Source organism: Crocodylus siamensis, chromosome 1 (assembly GCF_052110815.1).
Source record: "Crocodylus siamensis isolate JL-2025a chromosome 1, ASM5211081v1, whole genome shotgun sequence".
Taxonomy (NCBI): Eukaryota; Metazoa; Chordata; order Crocodylia; family Crocodylidae; genus Crocodylus; species Crocodylus siamensis.
In genome coordinates this window covers 57,605,031-57,619,091 of record NC_143395.1, presented here as the reverse complement: position 1 = coordinate 57,619,091, position 14,061 = coordinate 57,605,031, and the positions used below count along the sequence as shown (strand labels likewise).

General features: G+C 39.0%; 1 protein-coding gene across 24 annotated transcripts in view; it reads right to left on the bottom strand.

Moving 5' to 3' along the window:
- RIMS1 (regulating synaptic membrane exocytosis 1) overlaps positions 1 to 14,061 on the bottom strand; it is a 564,390-nt gene that overhangs the window by 292,764 nt on the left and 257,565 nt on the right. For all 24 annotated transcript variants that reach the window (XM_090034746.1, XM_090034752.1, XM_090034757.1 and 21 more), the window contains 2 exons: positions 12,009 to 12,352; positions 8,362 to 9,236 (listed from right to left, as the gene is read on the bottom strand). In XM_090034746.1, coding sequence (XP_089890872.1) covers positions 8,362 to 9,236; positions 12,009 to 12,352 — 1,219 coding nt within the window. The remainder of the gene's footprint in view (positions 1 to 8,361; positions 9,237 to 12,008; positions 12,353 to 14,061) is intronic.

The window sequence follows — 14,061 nt, the reverse complement described above, 5'->3', positions numbered from 1 at the left end:
GGATCCCTGGCTAGCTGGGGCTGCCCCATCTCAGCTCAACATGCTACAGTCCCATTCTGACACAGCGCCCAGGAGCAATAAACCCCAGCACTATATGTGCCACAGTTCACTGTTGTGCATCAATTGTACTTGTAGACACACCCAGGGAAAGACCGTTTATAGCTAATTATTTTTTCAGAAAGAAACTATTGTTGTACTCACCTTATTTTGACCTTATTATGGATATAGTCAGGACATAAGTAGAATAAATCCCAAGCTGTTCAAATTGTACTGGTGCCATCACCCCAAAAACTGGTTATGCTTCTAAACCCCGCAGGTACCTCCATTTTGGAGTTCAGCAACTCTTGTTCAGGCTCACATACATGCTCAAAGCTAATGTTGAATCACTTGCATGGCTCACACCTGCCTAAGCTCCATCACTATTAATTTATTGTAACTAATTATAATTGTAATTCCAATAATTCACTGAAACCACAGAAACCCTGCATACAGTCCAACCATTAGCTGGACAAAACAATAACTAACTGATCCCTGCTGCCAGGCTTACTTGTTTTTTTAAACCAGTGACTACATAAATAATGAGACCTTGGAGACAGGAAACAGAACCCAAGCTTTCCCTCCCTGAAGGAACTAAATGGGTAGGCTCCATGTTGTTTAGTTATCTTTTGGTCCTCTGACTCTTACTTCCCAATGTTCCAGCTTCACCAGGAGGGATAAAGAATGGTCTGATTGGCTGCGTCCAGATGTGCAGGTGCATCTGCTTGCAGTGGCAAACATTTGTGCCGCAGCACATGCCTCTGCACTTGTGCTTTGGTGAGGGACAAATTGTCCTGCTTCGTGCAAACTGCCCTTTCTAAGATCCTCTTGGCTCCTGGTGTGCTGGAGCAGTCAGGGCACAAATTAAATAGTAGAGATGCTCTACCAATGTCTCCCTGGAGGACCAAACCTCTATTTGTTCTGGTGCTCATTACTGTAGCATGTACCATGCCAATTTTTTCCCTCTTTTTTTTTTTTTTTTTGCTACTGGGAAATTCTGGTAGCAAGTTTTGTCCCTGTGCTGCAAATCTGCAGCACAGGGGACATTTTAACATTCCATGAATGCAGTCTATGGCACTGCAAAGAGGTTTGCAGCTCTACAAACTGCACATTGTCTGGATGCAGCCATTTAGTCTATTCTATAGCTGGTTTTTATACCTCCTGGAGAAAGTGAAGTCTGAGCAGTAAAATACATTTAGAAGGTCTAAAACCTTCATCTCCCATGCCCTGTGCCAATTCTCTCACTCTGGACAAAGATGGGCACCACTACCATCACCCATGTTGAACTGCCCATTTTCAAAAAGTCAGTACACATCTCTCTCTGAAATAAACATAGACATATAAAGCACAAGTAACTGGACATGTAATAGATAGCTTGAGTGGGCACAAATCTAGATAACCTTATGCTTTAATATTTCCCATTGACTACATGTAAGCACCTTCAGGTTTTATGATTTAACTTTCTGGTGCAAATGACTGCTCCTAATTCTCTGTATATATCACACAGATTCATAAACCTGAATCACCTTAGTCATTCCAGAGTGCCTCCACTGACCCTACAGAATGACACCTTTGTCATTCTGAATCTCCTTCCTAGGGCAGATGGTCAGAAGTTGGATGGAGCAATGCCCAAGATTAGGCACGTATTGATACAACGATAATTTAGATAAGGAAAGGAATAAGATGAAGAATACAATATCAAAAGAAACTGTCTTAGAGCTTTTGATGGGTCTGAATGAATTTAAGTCAACAGGGTTTAATGAACTTCATCCCAGGGTACCGAAGGAATTAGCATAACATCTCAGAATCTTTGGAAATAATATTTATAAAGTCATGGGAGATGGGGAAGGTACTAGAGAAATGGAAAAGAGCCATCTTAATGCCCCTCTTAAAAAAAAGGCAAGGAGGAGCTGGAAAACTACTTAGGTTAGTCTTATCTTTCTACATGGGAAGCTATTGGAGCATAGCATAAAGAAGTCCATTTGCAAGCTTCTGGAGAAGGCTGATCATGAGCAGTCAGTATGGATTGCTAAAAAGGAAGCGTGTGTCACAGCATGGGGTCCCTAGAGGTGGCTGTGATACCCCAGCTCTGTGACCATGACAGCTCTGCCCTGTGAGTGCCTGCTCCTCTCTCCTGCCATGTCTTGTTGGAATAGATAATAAATAGGGAGGCTACCCTCAAGTTTCTGCTGTCATGGTCCTAATGGACCCCACTGAAAGCCTGCAGGTTCTCTGACCCCTTGCTGGGTCCCATGCTAAGTAGGTTCTTCAGAGGACATCCTAAGCCTTATTGGCTAGATGCATGGCTCCAACATGACCCCTTTACCATGCCCCATGCCTTGCGGATGTTATATCAGTGTTGTCCCTATAATGAGGTCTTGGGCCAAACTTGGCCTGCCCCTATCTCCATGCCCTCACTGGCACCGGGCTTTCTGCAGCCTTCATCTCTGTGCCTCTACTGGCACTCAGGATCTACACCACAGCTTGCCCCAGTGAGGACTCCTCCTCCTCAATAGCCTCAGCTGGTCCAGTGGTACAAATAACAACAGAAAACACAAGACCCTGGGCTACAACACAAGAATTACAATAACCATGGAGTCCACACTCTACCCCTTTTAAGAAGGCAAGCTTTTCTCTCATTATAATGTGCTTTTACCCACAAGTACTTATGAGCTCCTATAGCCCATTAATCCTACCAGCAGAACAAGCAGGCAAGCATCTCCAAGTAGCTTTCTCTACAAGAGCTCCTTCCCCCTGGGCTGCTGCCAGAGAACTAACTCTACTAGCCCCAGTCTGGGGCTTATACATACTCAGGGCCCTGCTTCCTTCTGGTCAGCTGATAGGGTGTAGGTGCCAACTAATGCCATCATTAGCCTGCCTCCCACACAATCCACAGCTGTGGAGATCTGCCTAGCTCTCAGTGCTCTCCAGCTAAGCCGCTGCTGCCCTTAAAGCAGTAGGCACACTTTTGTGCCCTGCGGCAGTGTGCCAAACATATCTGATCTCCTTCTTTGACCAAGTAACTACTTGGCTGGATGAAGGGAATGAGTTATAAGCATATGTGGACATCAACAAGGCTTTTAACACAGTTTCATGTGACTTTCTCATAAACAAATTGGAGAAATGGACTAGAAAAAAAATTAAAGGTAAATAGACAACTGGCTCAATAGCTGCAAACAAAAAGTAATTAAAAATAGATACATATTGGAATGGGAGGAGATTTTGAGTGGAGTCCTGAAAAGGTCTGTCCAGTGCCATAAAGCATGTTTATTAATTATCTGAATGGTGGAATTGAGAAGTTCTTAAGCAAATTTGCAAACAATGTGAAACTGGAAAGAACTGTAAATGTACTGGAGGATAGGAACACAATTCAAAAGGTTCTTGATAGATCAGAAAACTGGGCTGGAGAAAACAGGATGAAATTAAATGCCGACAAATGCAAGATGCTGCATTTTGGGAAGAATAATTTAGACCACACAGACAAAATGGTTGAATGACAGCACTATGGAGAACTAGTCTTGGTGGATCACAGACTGAATATGAGTCTTCAACATGATACCGTTGCACAAAAGGTGAGTTTGGAATGCATAAATAGGAGTATTAAGTGCAAGATACAGGTAGTGCTAGTGCCTCATTACTTGGCACTGCTTAGGCCTCATCTAGAGTATAACAGGTAGTTTTAAACTTCACCTTTTAAAAAAGGACATGGAGAAATTAGAGAGAGTCCACAGGTAGGTAGCAAAAATAAAAAGAGTTTGGAAAGCAAGTCAAATGCGGTGAAAATGTATATGAGGGGACATGATCTTCAAACACCTGAAGGGCTGTCATAAAGGAGGAAAACATCTGTTTCTCTCTTCCTGCAGAGAGTAGGACATGGACCAATAACTTGAAGTTGCAGCAAAACAGGATATCAGGAACAGTGAAGCAGTAGAACAGACTGCCTAGGGAATGCCCAGTATTGGAGGTGTTCAAGCAGAGGTCAGATACGCACTGGTTAGGGAAACTTAGCAGTAGCTATGCCTGTGAGTATTTCCCATGTTTCTGGGTTTTGCTGGTTGACACATGGAGCCAGAAAACTTCACCCCCTTCTCCCCTCCTACTGTTGTTGTGTGTCAGACTCCAGTTTTTCCCCAGCTTCCTTAGAAGCATTGGGTGTTGACTGCGGCCAAGGCTGGAAATTTGGACCGTGGACTGCCAATATGTCTGCTGGAATTAAATCCTACAGGTTTCTGGCTCAAGGGTCCTGCCCATCTGGCAGATCACCACACTTGGGGGCAGGAAGGAATTTTACCCCATGGTCAGATTGGACTGTGGTGGTTTTTGGCCTTCCTCTGTAGTATAGGACATGACCTTCATTGGATTTCTCAGGCATAAACAAACCCTTCTAGCAACATGACTACATGACTGCCATTGTCCTCCCACTTTACCTGTGGCAGATGAGGGTCCTATGCTTTGTGGCAGACTGTGTAGTTTTAGTAACAGGTTAGACAACGATCTGTCTGGAAATGTTTGGAAAGGGATGATATTGTCTCAGCCAGGGAGTTAAAGTAAATGACCTCCAGAGATCCATTCCAACCTACCCTATGATTCTCTGAACTGGAATTCTAATCTGTAATTGATCATTAAAAACTGTAATAGAAAAAATGTGAAAAGTTATAAGATCCTTATGACAAGTTCCATAACACTTAGGAAAATAAAGCAACTTTCTTGAGACCACTTTTATAGATTTGTCATAAGTGAGACGAGGATAAGGTTCTCGTGTTATAATTATATGTCCACTAATGTGTGTAGTCCTCTGATACTGATGCTCACATATAAAAAGGGGTAAGGTAATTAGGACTACCATACAAAAACATTCTTTGGGAAAAGGAAATATCTGAATTTTGGTACAAAACAGTACCTCTAAATTGCAAGACAATGATTAAGTGTTGTCATTTAAACATCCTTCATTATTTTATATTTCTTAGTAAACCTACCAAAGATTTCAAATGAACAAACACCTAGCATAAGCATATTTCCTTATGCTTGCATCTGTGATTATCGTTATTTATTACTCCACAATATCTCAACAATGTGCGGGATAGTTTGTTCTGCCTATTTCATTTTCACCTGGAGCAGACATCATCTATAGGAACCATCAATAAAAGTATCATTTTTAAATAGCCCAGCTGATATTGACAACTGTGACTCCTGATTTGGCGGAAACAGGAAAAATCTTTTAATATCATGACAGAAGAATAGCCAGCTTGATGGAAGAATCAATTGCTCTCTAAAAATATTAGAAATACTGAGGTAACTCTGGGCCAAATCTTTTTCTGGTGGGACCTGACAGCTTCACTAACTAAAAAAGGAGTAGTAATGATTTACAATTAGAATCACCTGGGTCCCTGCAACACATTACATGTGCAATTAATGAGATAACTGTGCAATAAATTTAGACCGGCCACATGTGCAAAGTGATTATCTGCCATAAAAATGCCTATCCAACTATAAAAAGCCAACCAGCTATACAGTTAGTGCTTGAACATGTGTAACAACTCTATAGCTGGTTTCTAACCAGCTTTAATTTGAACGAGTGGTAGGGCCCTTACACATCTAGCAACACAACTGCTAGCACCACAACCACTAGCACCGTGACTGAAAGGGATTTCGGGGTCTTGACTCACCACAAGATGAATATGAGCCACCAGTGAGATGCTGTGGTTGGCAAAGCAAACCAAACTCTGGCATGCATCCACCAATGCATCGCAACCAAAACCAGGGAAATCATCCTCCCGCTTTCCTTGGCACTAGTGAGACTGCAGCTGGAGTACTACATCCAGTATTCAGCCCCCCACTTCAGGAAGGATGTGGATAAGCTTGAGAGAGTCCAGAGGAGAGGCACTCATATGATCCAAGGCCTGGAGGGAAGGCCGTAAGAGGAGAGGTTGAGGGACTTGAGACTTTTCAGTCTGGAGAAAAGAAGGTTCAGAGGGAGACTTGGTGGCAGCCTACAATTACATAAGAGGGGTGCATCAGGACCTGGGAGAACAGCTGTTCACCAGAGCTCCCCAAGGCATTACAAGGTCTAATGCCCATAATCTCCAGGAAGGCTGATTTAGACTAGACATAAGAAAAAGGTTCTTTACAGTGCGAGTGTCCAGGGTCTGGAACAGACTCCCTCCAGAGGTGGTGCAAGCACCTACTCTGAACTCTTTCAAAAAACAGGTGGATGTATTTCTTGCTGAGGTCACTTGATCCCAGCTGATTTCCTGCCTATGGCAGGAGGGCTGGACTCGATGACCTCATGAGGTCCCTTCCAGCCCCTAATGTCTATGAAATCTATAAAATCCGGGAGATGGAACAGGATCTGAGTCACAGATGTCTGAGAGATGAAACACAACTTAAGCCATAGTCTGCAGATCATGACAGAGCAGGTAACAAACTATCGCTATTCACTATTTATTTCAAAATCCACTTGAAAAGCACAATCATGTAACTAAGAAAGCAAAGTTGATTAATCACTTCATTGTCTTGTACTTTCTATGTCCATCCATAAGTATTACTCCGAAGAGGACACTATTCTATTTCCCTTTGTACATCATTTCTCTAGCTACATACCTGGCCATTTTTGGCTCTTCTTCTGCAGTGTAGATGCATAAGTATGCATGTGTATGTGTAGATCAATCTACACACACAACTTGCACATCCACAGTGGCTAGATAACAAAATCTGAAATTGTATGCAACTGAAAAATGCCACTTAGGCATCTAGAAAGCTGCCATTTAGGTGTACAAAGGGAAGTAGACTTCTACCCAAAATGACTGAAACACTGCTAAAATGTGATTTGAGTCACTTGACTAACCGTAGATTCTTAAAGGTGAGATACCGTTTTGTATGTCTGATTTTACCAGCATTTAGAAAAGCCATTCACCGCATAGCAGTTAACAGTATAGGTTCTCTCACCAAGAGGCAATTCAGTTCACTTACCAGATTATTCCTGGACATCCCTTTAACATTTCTCTATACTACCATGTAAATTGCAATTAACATTTTTGTTGTAGATTTAATACAATTTTTACTCAAAATATTTCAAATGTGACATCTATTTAAGATACTTTATTGAACCTTTCATGATGAGGAAAAATTCAAATCTAGAAAAGTATAGCTTCTATATACACATTCTAAGATAAACTTTTCTGAAAGATCTGGCTGAGTCTTAATCAGATCACTGAGGAACCACTTGATTTCAAAGGTATACCAACCAACTATTCAAACAAAGTATTTCTACATTACACATGAAGAAAGAAGTGATGTCCCTTTTTAGCAACATAAAGAGAGACCTTTGGGGAGAATCAAGAAGATAAGTATGGCTGATACATACAGAGAGATTTTAAACGCATCAAAATCAAATACATGTTAAAAAAACAATGTCAAGACATGAAAGGCAATAAAAGACAAAGTCATTGACATTAGGACTAGAAAAAACATCCACAGACAACTCCAAAGTTACAAAACACATGAGAGAGCCAAAAGTTGTTAGTTCCTCTTAAACACTGAGAAAACACTGAGTTGATCTGGATGCCATTGAAAAACAAGTTGTGGTAACAATGAGAAAAGCACCAGCTTGTCACAGCCCTTCCAGATTATTCTGTCTCAATAGCTTTAATATTAAATTATTTCTTCTTTTGTGTTACTTTTTAAGTGCACAGAAAAGGCACACATTGTAATATTTATCACTGCTTAGTGTAACCATAAAAAATAACAGCAAACTGAATAAACTGGGTGGTAACATTTTTTCTTGGTTTCAGAGAAAATTCTTAAATTAAAGAAAGAGGATTTTTAGGTGACCACTCATTTTGCCCAAATAATACCCTATTTTTTAAAACATATTAACCACTTTTAAACATTTCATTGTGGCAGATCCTTAGTATTTTATTAAACATAATGGACTTCTGGGAATCCTAAGTCTAATGATCTTTGATTTTTTGCAGAACTAATTTTTTTTGTAAGTATTTGGTTCCATTCACTGAAATTACTGCACATACTGAAAAATATCATAAAGTAACAACGAGCAAATGAGAACAGCTACCACAAGGTGTAGAAACCAAATGCCCTTCTAGAGTTTTAAAAAAAAAAGGAAGGGAAGGAGAGAATAATCATTCATGGTTATTCATTTGGAAATATCTCCTCTAAAAATGCAAAAACCAGAAAAACAGATTACACTCCAAATTCAAGATACATAAAATCTCTCCAGTGTGAATAGATTAAGATTAAAAATGTAAAGGTGACAGCATGATACACATATGTTTTTCCACACATGTATAATATACATGAAGATCTTACCTTTTTCACTGACACTTTCACTTTCTATTTCCACATCTTCACAGCTAGTATATTCTGGTGTTGATGCACCCTCTTCCTCTGAGCTACTAACTGACATCTGCCTTTTCTTTCCACCTCTTTTTGCTCTATGAGGCTTTGGAGGGGATGGCCGCACTGATTCTGACTGATCAGAACTAAGAGAATCATTTCTTAGCATAGTTTCCATTTTTTCCCGCTTCGCTTTCCGCATGAGAATAGCAGAACTAGGATCAAGGCGACTCTGTTTTTTAAAGGAATCATGGTTCTTGGATTCAAGGTGTTCTACTGGAACTGGACTATGTCTGGGAGTTGGTGGGCTATGATTAGCAAATTGTTTAGAAACAGAAATTCGTACTTCGCCTGTTCTATCTATAGAATATGATCTCTGAGTTTCCACAAGAGTTTTTCTGTCCTGAGTTCCCTGTAATTGAGAGCGTTTTCCTAATTTATTCTCAGGTACCTCTGCTTCCTCCATTTCTGTATGTGGCAAAGCGACATCGCTGTGCCTCCTTTCATGCCGTGCTTTAGAAACTTTTGCATGCATACGCATCTGTTGTTCCTCAGGATGTGGTTTCACAGGATACCTTGCCAGATTTGGGTCACTCCTATATCGAGTGTGATATTCATTTTCTTTTCTTTGCTTTTCTTCATCTGCTATCTTGCCTTCCTCAAGTTTTTCTGGTAAGTCTGAATAGTCTTGTGACCTTCCTTTCTCCAGTTTTCGACTGTCATGCCTTTCTTTACGTTCTCTGTCATCAGTTTGTCCTTCTTGCTGCAGTGAGGATTTTGGCACCCGCTTACGTTCGCTTTTGAGACCTCCTTTTCCATTCTGTTCTGAAACCAACAGTGTCTTCTTCCTACCATGAAAAGTTGTACAATAATGTAACAAATTTTATAATTAAAAAGGTACAGAGAGAAGCAAAACATACTGGAGCTGTATAGGTTCTTGCTATGGAACAATAAAAACAATAAAAGCTATGGAAAAAAGACATGGAAAGGCATTTACTTTACTAACAATGAATCTTTTCGTCATTATCATTATTTCCTTCCCAATCCCTTCAGAAAGTAAAAGGTAAGGTAAACATAATACTTTTTATATTCTAGTACCTATAATTAATGCATAAAATTACACAAAATTTAAAAAAATCAACAAAACCTAGATAAACAAAACAATCATCTGTGACCATAACATTAGTTGTTATTGAATTTACTAAGGAATCAGATATATCAGTACTGGAAATACAGCAGATAACAGAGTAATACAATTCTTCCCTATCCATTTTTTACCCAGCAGCAATGAAAAGTGGAGTTTATGGCTTAATGACTCACATACCACATTTCAAGCATGCTGGCATTATGTACATGAATCGCAAACAGAAGCTCTCTCATACATGTAGTAGCATAAAGAGAATTAATATGTATACAACAAAAGAATCAATCCAGAAAAATATTTGTTCTATCTTACATAAGTTTACTTAACCCTGAAGAAAACAAGTACCAATATCATTGGCATCTACAGATAAAGAAAATCAGAACAGGCCTTTTGAAACAAATTAATGGAATATCCAATGTTCAGAAATGCAAGAGGACAATTATTTGCTGTATTATATAACCAGAATACACAATAATGAAGTTGCTTGAAAAGTATGCCCTTTTTCAGCATATTTACATGTGCTGGGTTCATTCAGTGTCATGAGTTCAGTTTTATACAACTGTACTGACAGACAGGAAAAATAACATTAAATAGGTCTCTGTTCTTTTAAAAAATGGCACCCATTTCCAGCTATTCAGTCTTAGAAAGCAAGACAGTCCCAGTGGACATGTCTACACATGCATATTAATGCACCACAATAAACTCCAGTGCTTCAGTTTATTGCTCTAAGCATGCCGTTTGCCTGTGTACCCAGAAGCGCAGCACATTGAGCCAGGTCAGAGCAGTCCCAGCTGGCAGGGGGCCCAAGGGGTAGGCTTGCCAACCCAGGGCTGCTTCCTCCAGCTCAACGTGCTGCAGAGGGGCTGCCTGGGGCACAAGGGTGCTTCAGTGTTGGGCTAGCTGGCAGGAAGCCCCCACAGTGAAGCACCCTCCTGCCCTGCTGGGGCAACGTCTATACATGCGCTGCTGAAGATTAAAAGTTCCGCAACAGAATAATACTTGTATTTACAAGTACTATCCTTCTGCAGAGTAAATTAATTCACTCCAAGCTAATAGGAGTGCACATATAGACACACAACATTTATTGTGCAGCTAATTAGTCTACTGCACAATAAACATCTCATATAGGTGCACAAAGTAAAAACCAGTTGGGCAGTAGATTGGAGATTAGAAAAAAATCAAGGATGCATAGTCATTACTGTTTATATGTGGGCCTACAATTTATGACAGAGGTCACAACTGTGTGAGAGAGAGATAATTACCCACTTTCATTTGGTTATGAATGCTGTGTTGAAAACTGCAGCAAGTATGTCAATGCAATTTTAAAGGCATTTTAAAATAAAATGAAAAGTTACTAAAAATATTTTATGAATGGGCAAATTTGTGACTATTGTTGTTGCTTTACCTTTGGTCAGGAAAAAAAAAGTCTATTAAGCATGTAAAACAAATGGATCTTCTATAGTAATTACATAACTTTTCTAGTCTATTGTTGCCTTCCAGCTGAGTGATGGTTACAAAAGACCAGTTTTAAAGTGAAATGATGCTTCAGTCAGGTTGGGTGACAATTTGATTGCTTACATTATGTGACCAGTCTTGCTACACTTTTCATGGAATCCTGTTCCTCTTTAACCAGGACAGACCTAACCACAGGTAAGCAAGATGCAGATAACCCTTACCCAGTTGAACTTTCCATCTTAGCAGTCCCCACAAAAAGCTGCTTTCATCTCTGCCCCTCAAGTTCGCCAACCAACCTTTCAACTGCCACAATCCTTCCCTCTTGGGTTTGCTTATCACTTTCCAGTTAATAGGCAGAAGAGCATAAGATTCCTCTTTAGTTGATTCATTACAACATACAGCCAGGCAATACTATCAACCACTACCATACTAATTACTATAAGTGCTTATGAATAGCTTTATTTTCAAATACAAAATGCTATTAGTTCTATATTGTATAGTTACTATTATGTTTATCTTATGTGAATGAGGTTTTTCGGCCCATTATTTTGTAATTATTGGAGGGTAACATGATATTTTTGGCAAAACTATGAAACAGCACATGTAAGAACATTGGAGATGCTTCTTAAATAACTAAGTTCATTACAGTCAGGTCAAGTTTTGGTAATACTACCTTTTAAAGTTTCCTTTCAGTTATGAAATGGCTTTTAAAATCCCAACAGGCACAACAGTGACATTTATGAGTAGCTTATGATTCTGCATACATTAATACCTAGGACATGTAAAATTTTACCTGCTTTACAATTTTCTGGCTAAACTTTGGCTGCATAGAATGTACTGCATACTCTAGAGTCTAGACAACATACATCTTAGCATATTATTGCATTTAATTGTGAGTGTTCTTAAAAGCATGCAAGACAAAGAAGCAATCTCCTAGAAAGATGCTGATCTGTAATATTATTTAGAAACTAGGTCATGTACAGTGGATCTATAAAGAGGGTCTAAGGAAGTACTATATTACCTTTCTCTTGGGGGCTCACTTCTAGACCTGGATGAAACTTGCTTTTGTTCCAGGCCCATTGCTTGTTGTGATACTTCTGCTCCTTTCCTCCTGTCAGCCTGTACGCTAGAAGAGGAGATTTCCTGTGATGAGGCAGCTGCTGTACTTAATGGAGTCTGAGACCTTGATCTCTCCTGAAGCCTCGCCTTTTTTTCCCTAGGTGCGTCAGAACTTCCACCAGTAGCTGTGTCACTTAGCGCTCCATCCTGACTGGGTGATGGTTGTGGACCACTTCCAAAAAACCATGCTCCTGATTTTGTTAAGATTTCTTGTTGTTTTCGACATAAATTGCATACCCACATAACCTAATTGAAGATAAAAAAGAAGTCTATCAGCATTCCTGAGAACATTGTATGCTTGTTATACTAGTGTGCAAATATAGTGTTTCCCCTCCTTTTTTTAACTGGGTGATGTTACTGTTCATGATAGTGCTCATAACATGCTTTTGAAAGTGCTAATTCCACTGAATAGGGGCAAGCATAATGCAAGCAAGTGCTGTGCAAGCTTCTCCATAATGTCATGTCAACATACATCAATCTTGACCTGCAAAAACCCTACTACCCCAGTGCTGGGCCTCTTTGAGTAATTTATAATAAGGCTGGAGATTTTTTTAATAGAATTTAGAAAATCTTTTAATGTGGAAGAAACATCAGGATGGAACTACCCAGTCATGAGAGAAACTTGAAACTGGGATTATAAAGCTCAAGCCAATTAACTGTCCCATTTCAATCACAACATTAGTGCAAACTATAAAAGAAGCAGGCATTATTACAGTATTTCTCCTTGTTCTTTTCTTTTTATACAATATAACATCAACATCTGAATTATAGTGACTAGTTTCAGCTATGGCAAACATAACTACTTACCAATGCTGTAAGACTGAAGCTTAAAAAAAAAAAAAATCTACTGCTACGTGACTAAATGCAACAGTGAAATGCACAGTTGTGTATAGTACTTCACAAAACAAAAAACTTACTAAATAAAAAGACCAAACATTTGCAAAATCAAAAAATGATCATATATAAAATCTCTAAGCTAAAAAAAAAAAAAGAACAACTGTTCCAGTCACTGGATATCACCACTACAGAATCTCTATACAGAGGGTTTCTTTTTTTCCTTCTAGCAGCCCTAAAAAGCAACAAAAAACCCAAGCCTACACTTTAGGATTATACCAAGATTGGGGTTAGTTTGTACTGTAGGTTAAAAATAATAAGAGCATTTAAAGTTAAAAAATTATTAGGGAAAGAAGTGGAGTTTTAGGGAAAAAAAAGAAGAATGACGAAATTCAAAATGAGATGTCAGGGAAGCTAAAATAGGTAGAAGACAAAAACCAGAATCTCATGAGCAGAGATTGAAGGGTAAAACAATGGAAAATAATGATTAAAAAAAAAGGAAATGTAAATTAATATTGAGAGGACTATTCTTTTTTCATATTTTAGCTATTATTTTCTGTAAAGGGACAGATATACACTGAACATTTAAAACATAAGAAATTTGAATTAAACCATTTTATAGGAAATAAACTGTAGGTAAACTGTGGATATGACAGTATCAACTTTCTTTGAATATCATCAATAAAAGGAAAAATATTTTCAGCCATTGTATATAGCACACAATTCATAATTATTAAGAAGGTCCTAAATACATTAATATTCTAAAAAATATAACTGGACTAACAAGTATGCAACCTCTATACCAGTGTCTGAACTCTGGTTGGGGGGGTTGAGGGGGGGGAGGGGGATCAAATATCTTTCCCTGCAGCCATATCTACATTGTGTCTTTAAACACTAAGTAGGCTTTGATTTTTCCTCTTTTGAGGAAGATGATGAAATAGCCATTAAAATAGCTTTCATTAATTCAAAAAGCTTCTAATCAAAAGTTACAATTATTCCAATAGCTGCACAAACATGTCCTGTGTCAAAAATAGAAGCATAATAAGCCTCAGTGGGATAATAAGCAGAACTGCTTCCCTTTTACCACAAATGCTAAACATTACAAAAATCTTCTTTTCGTG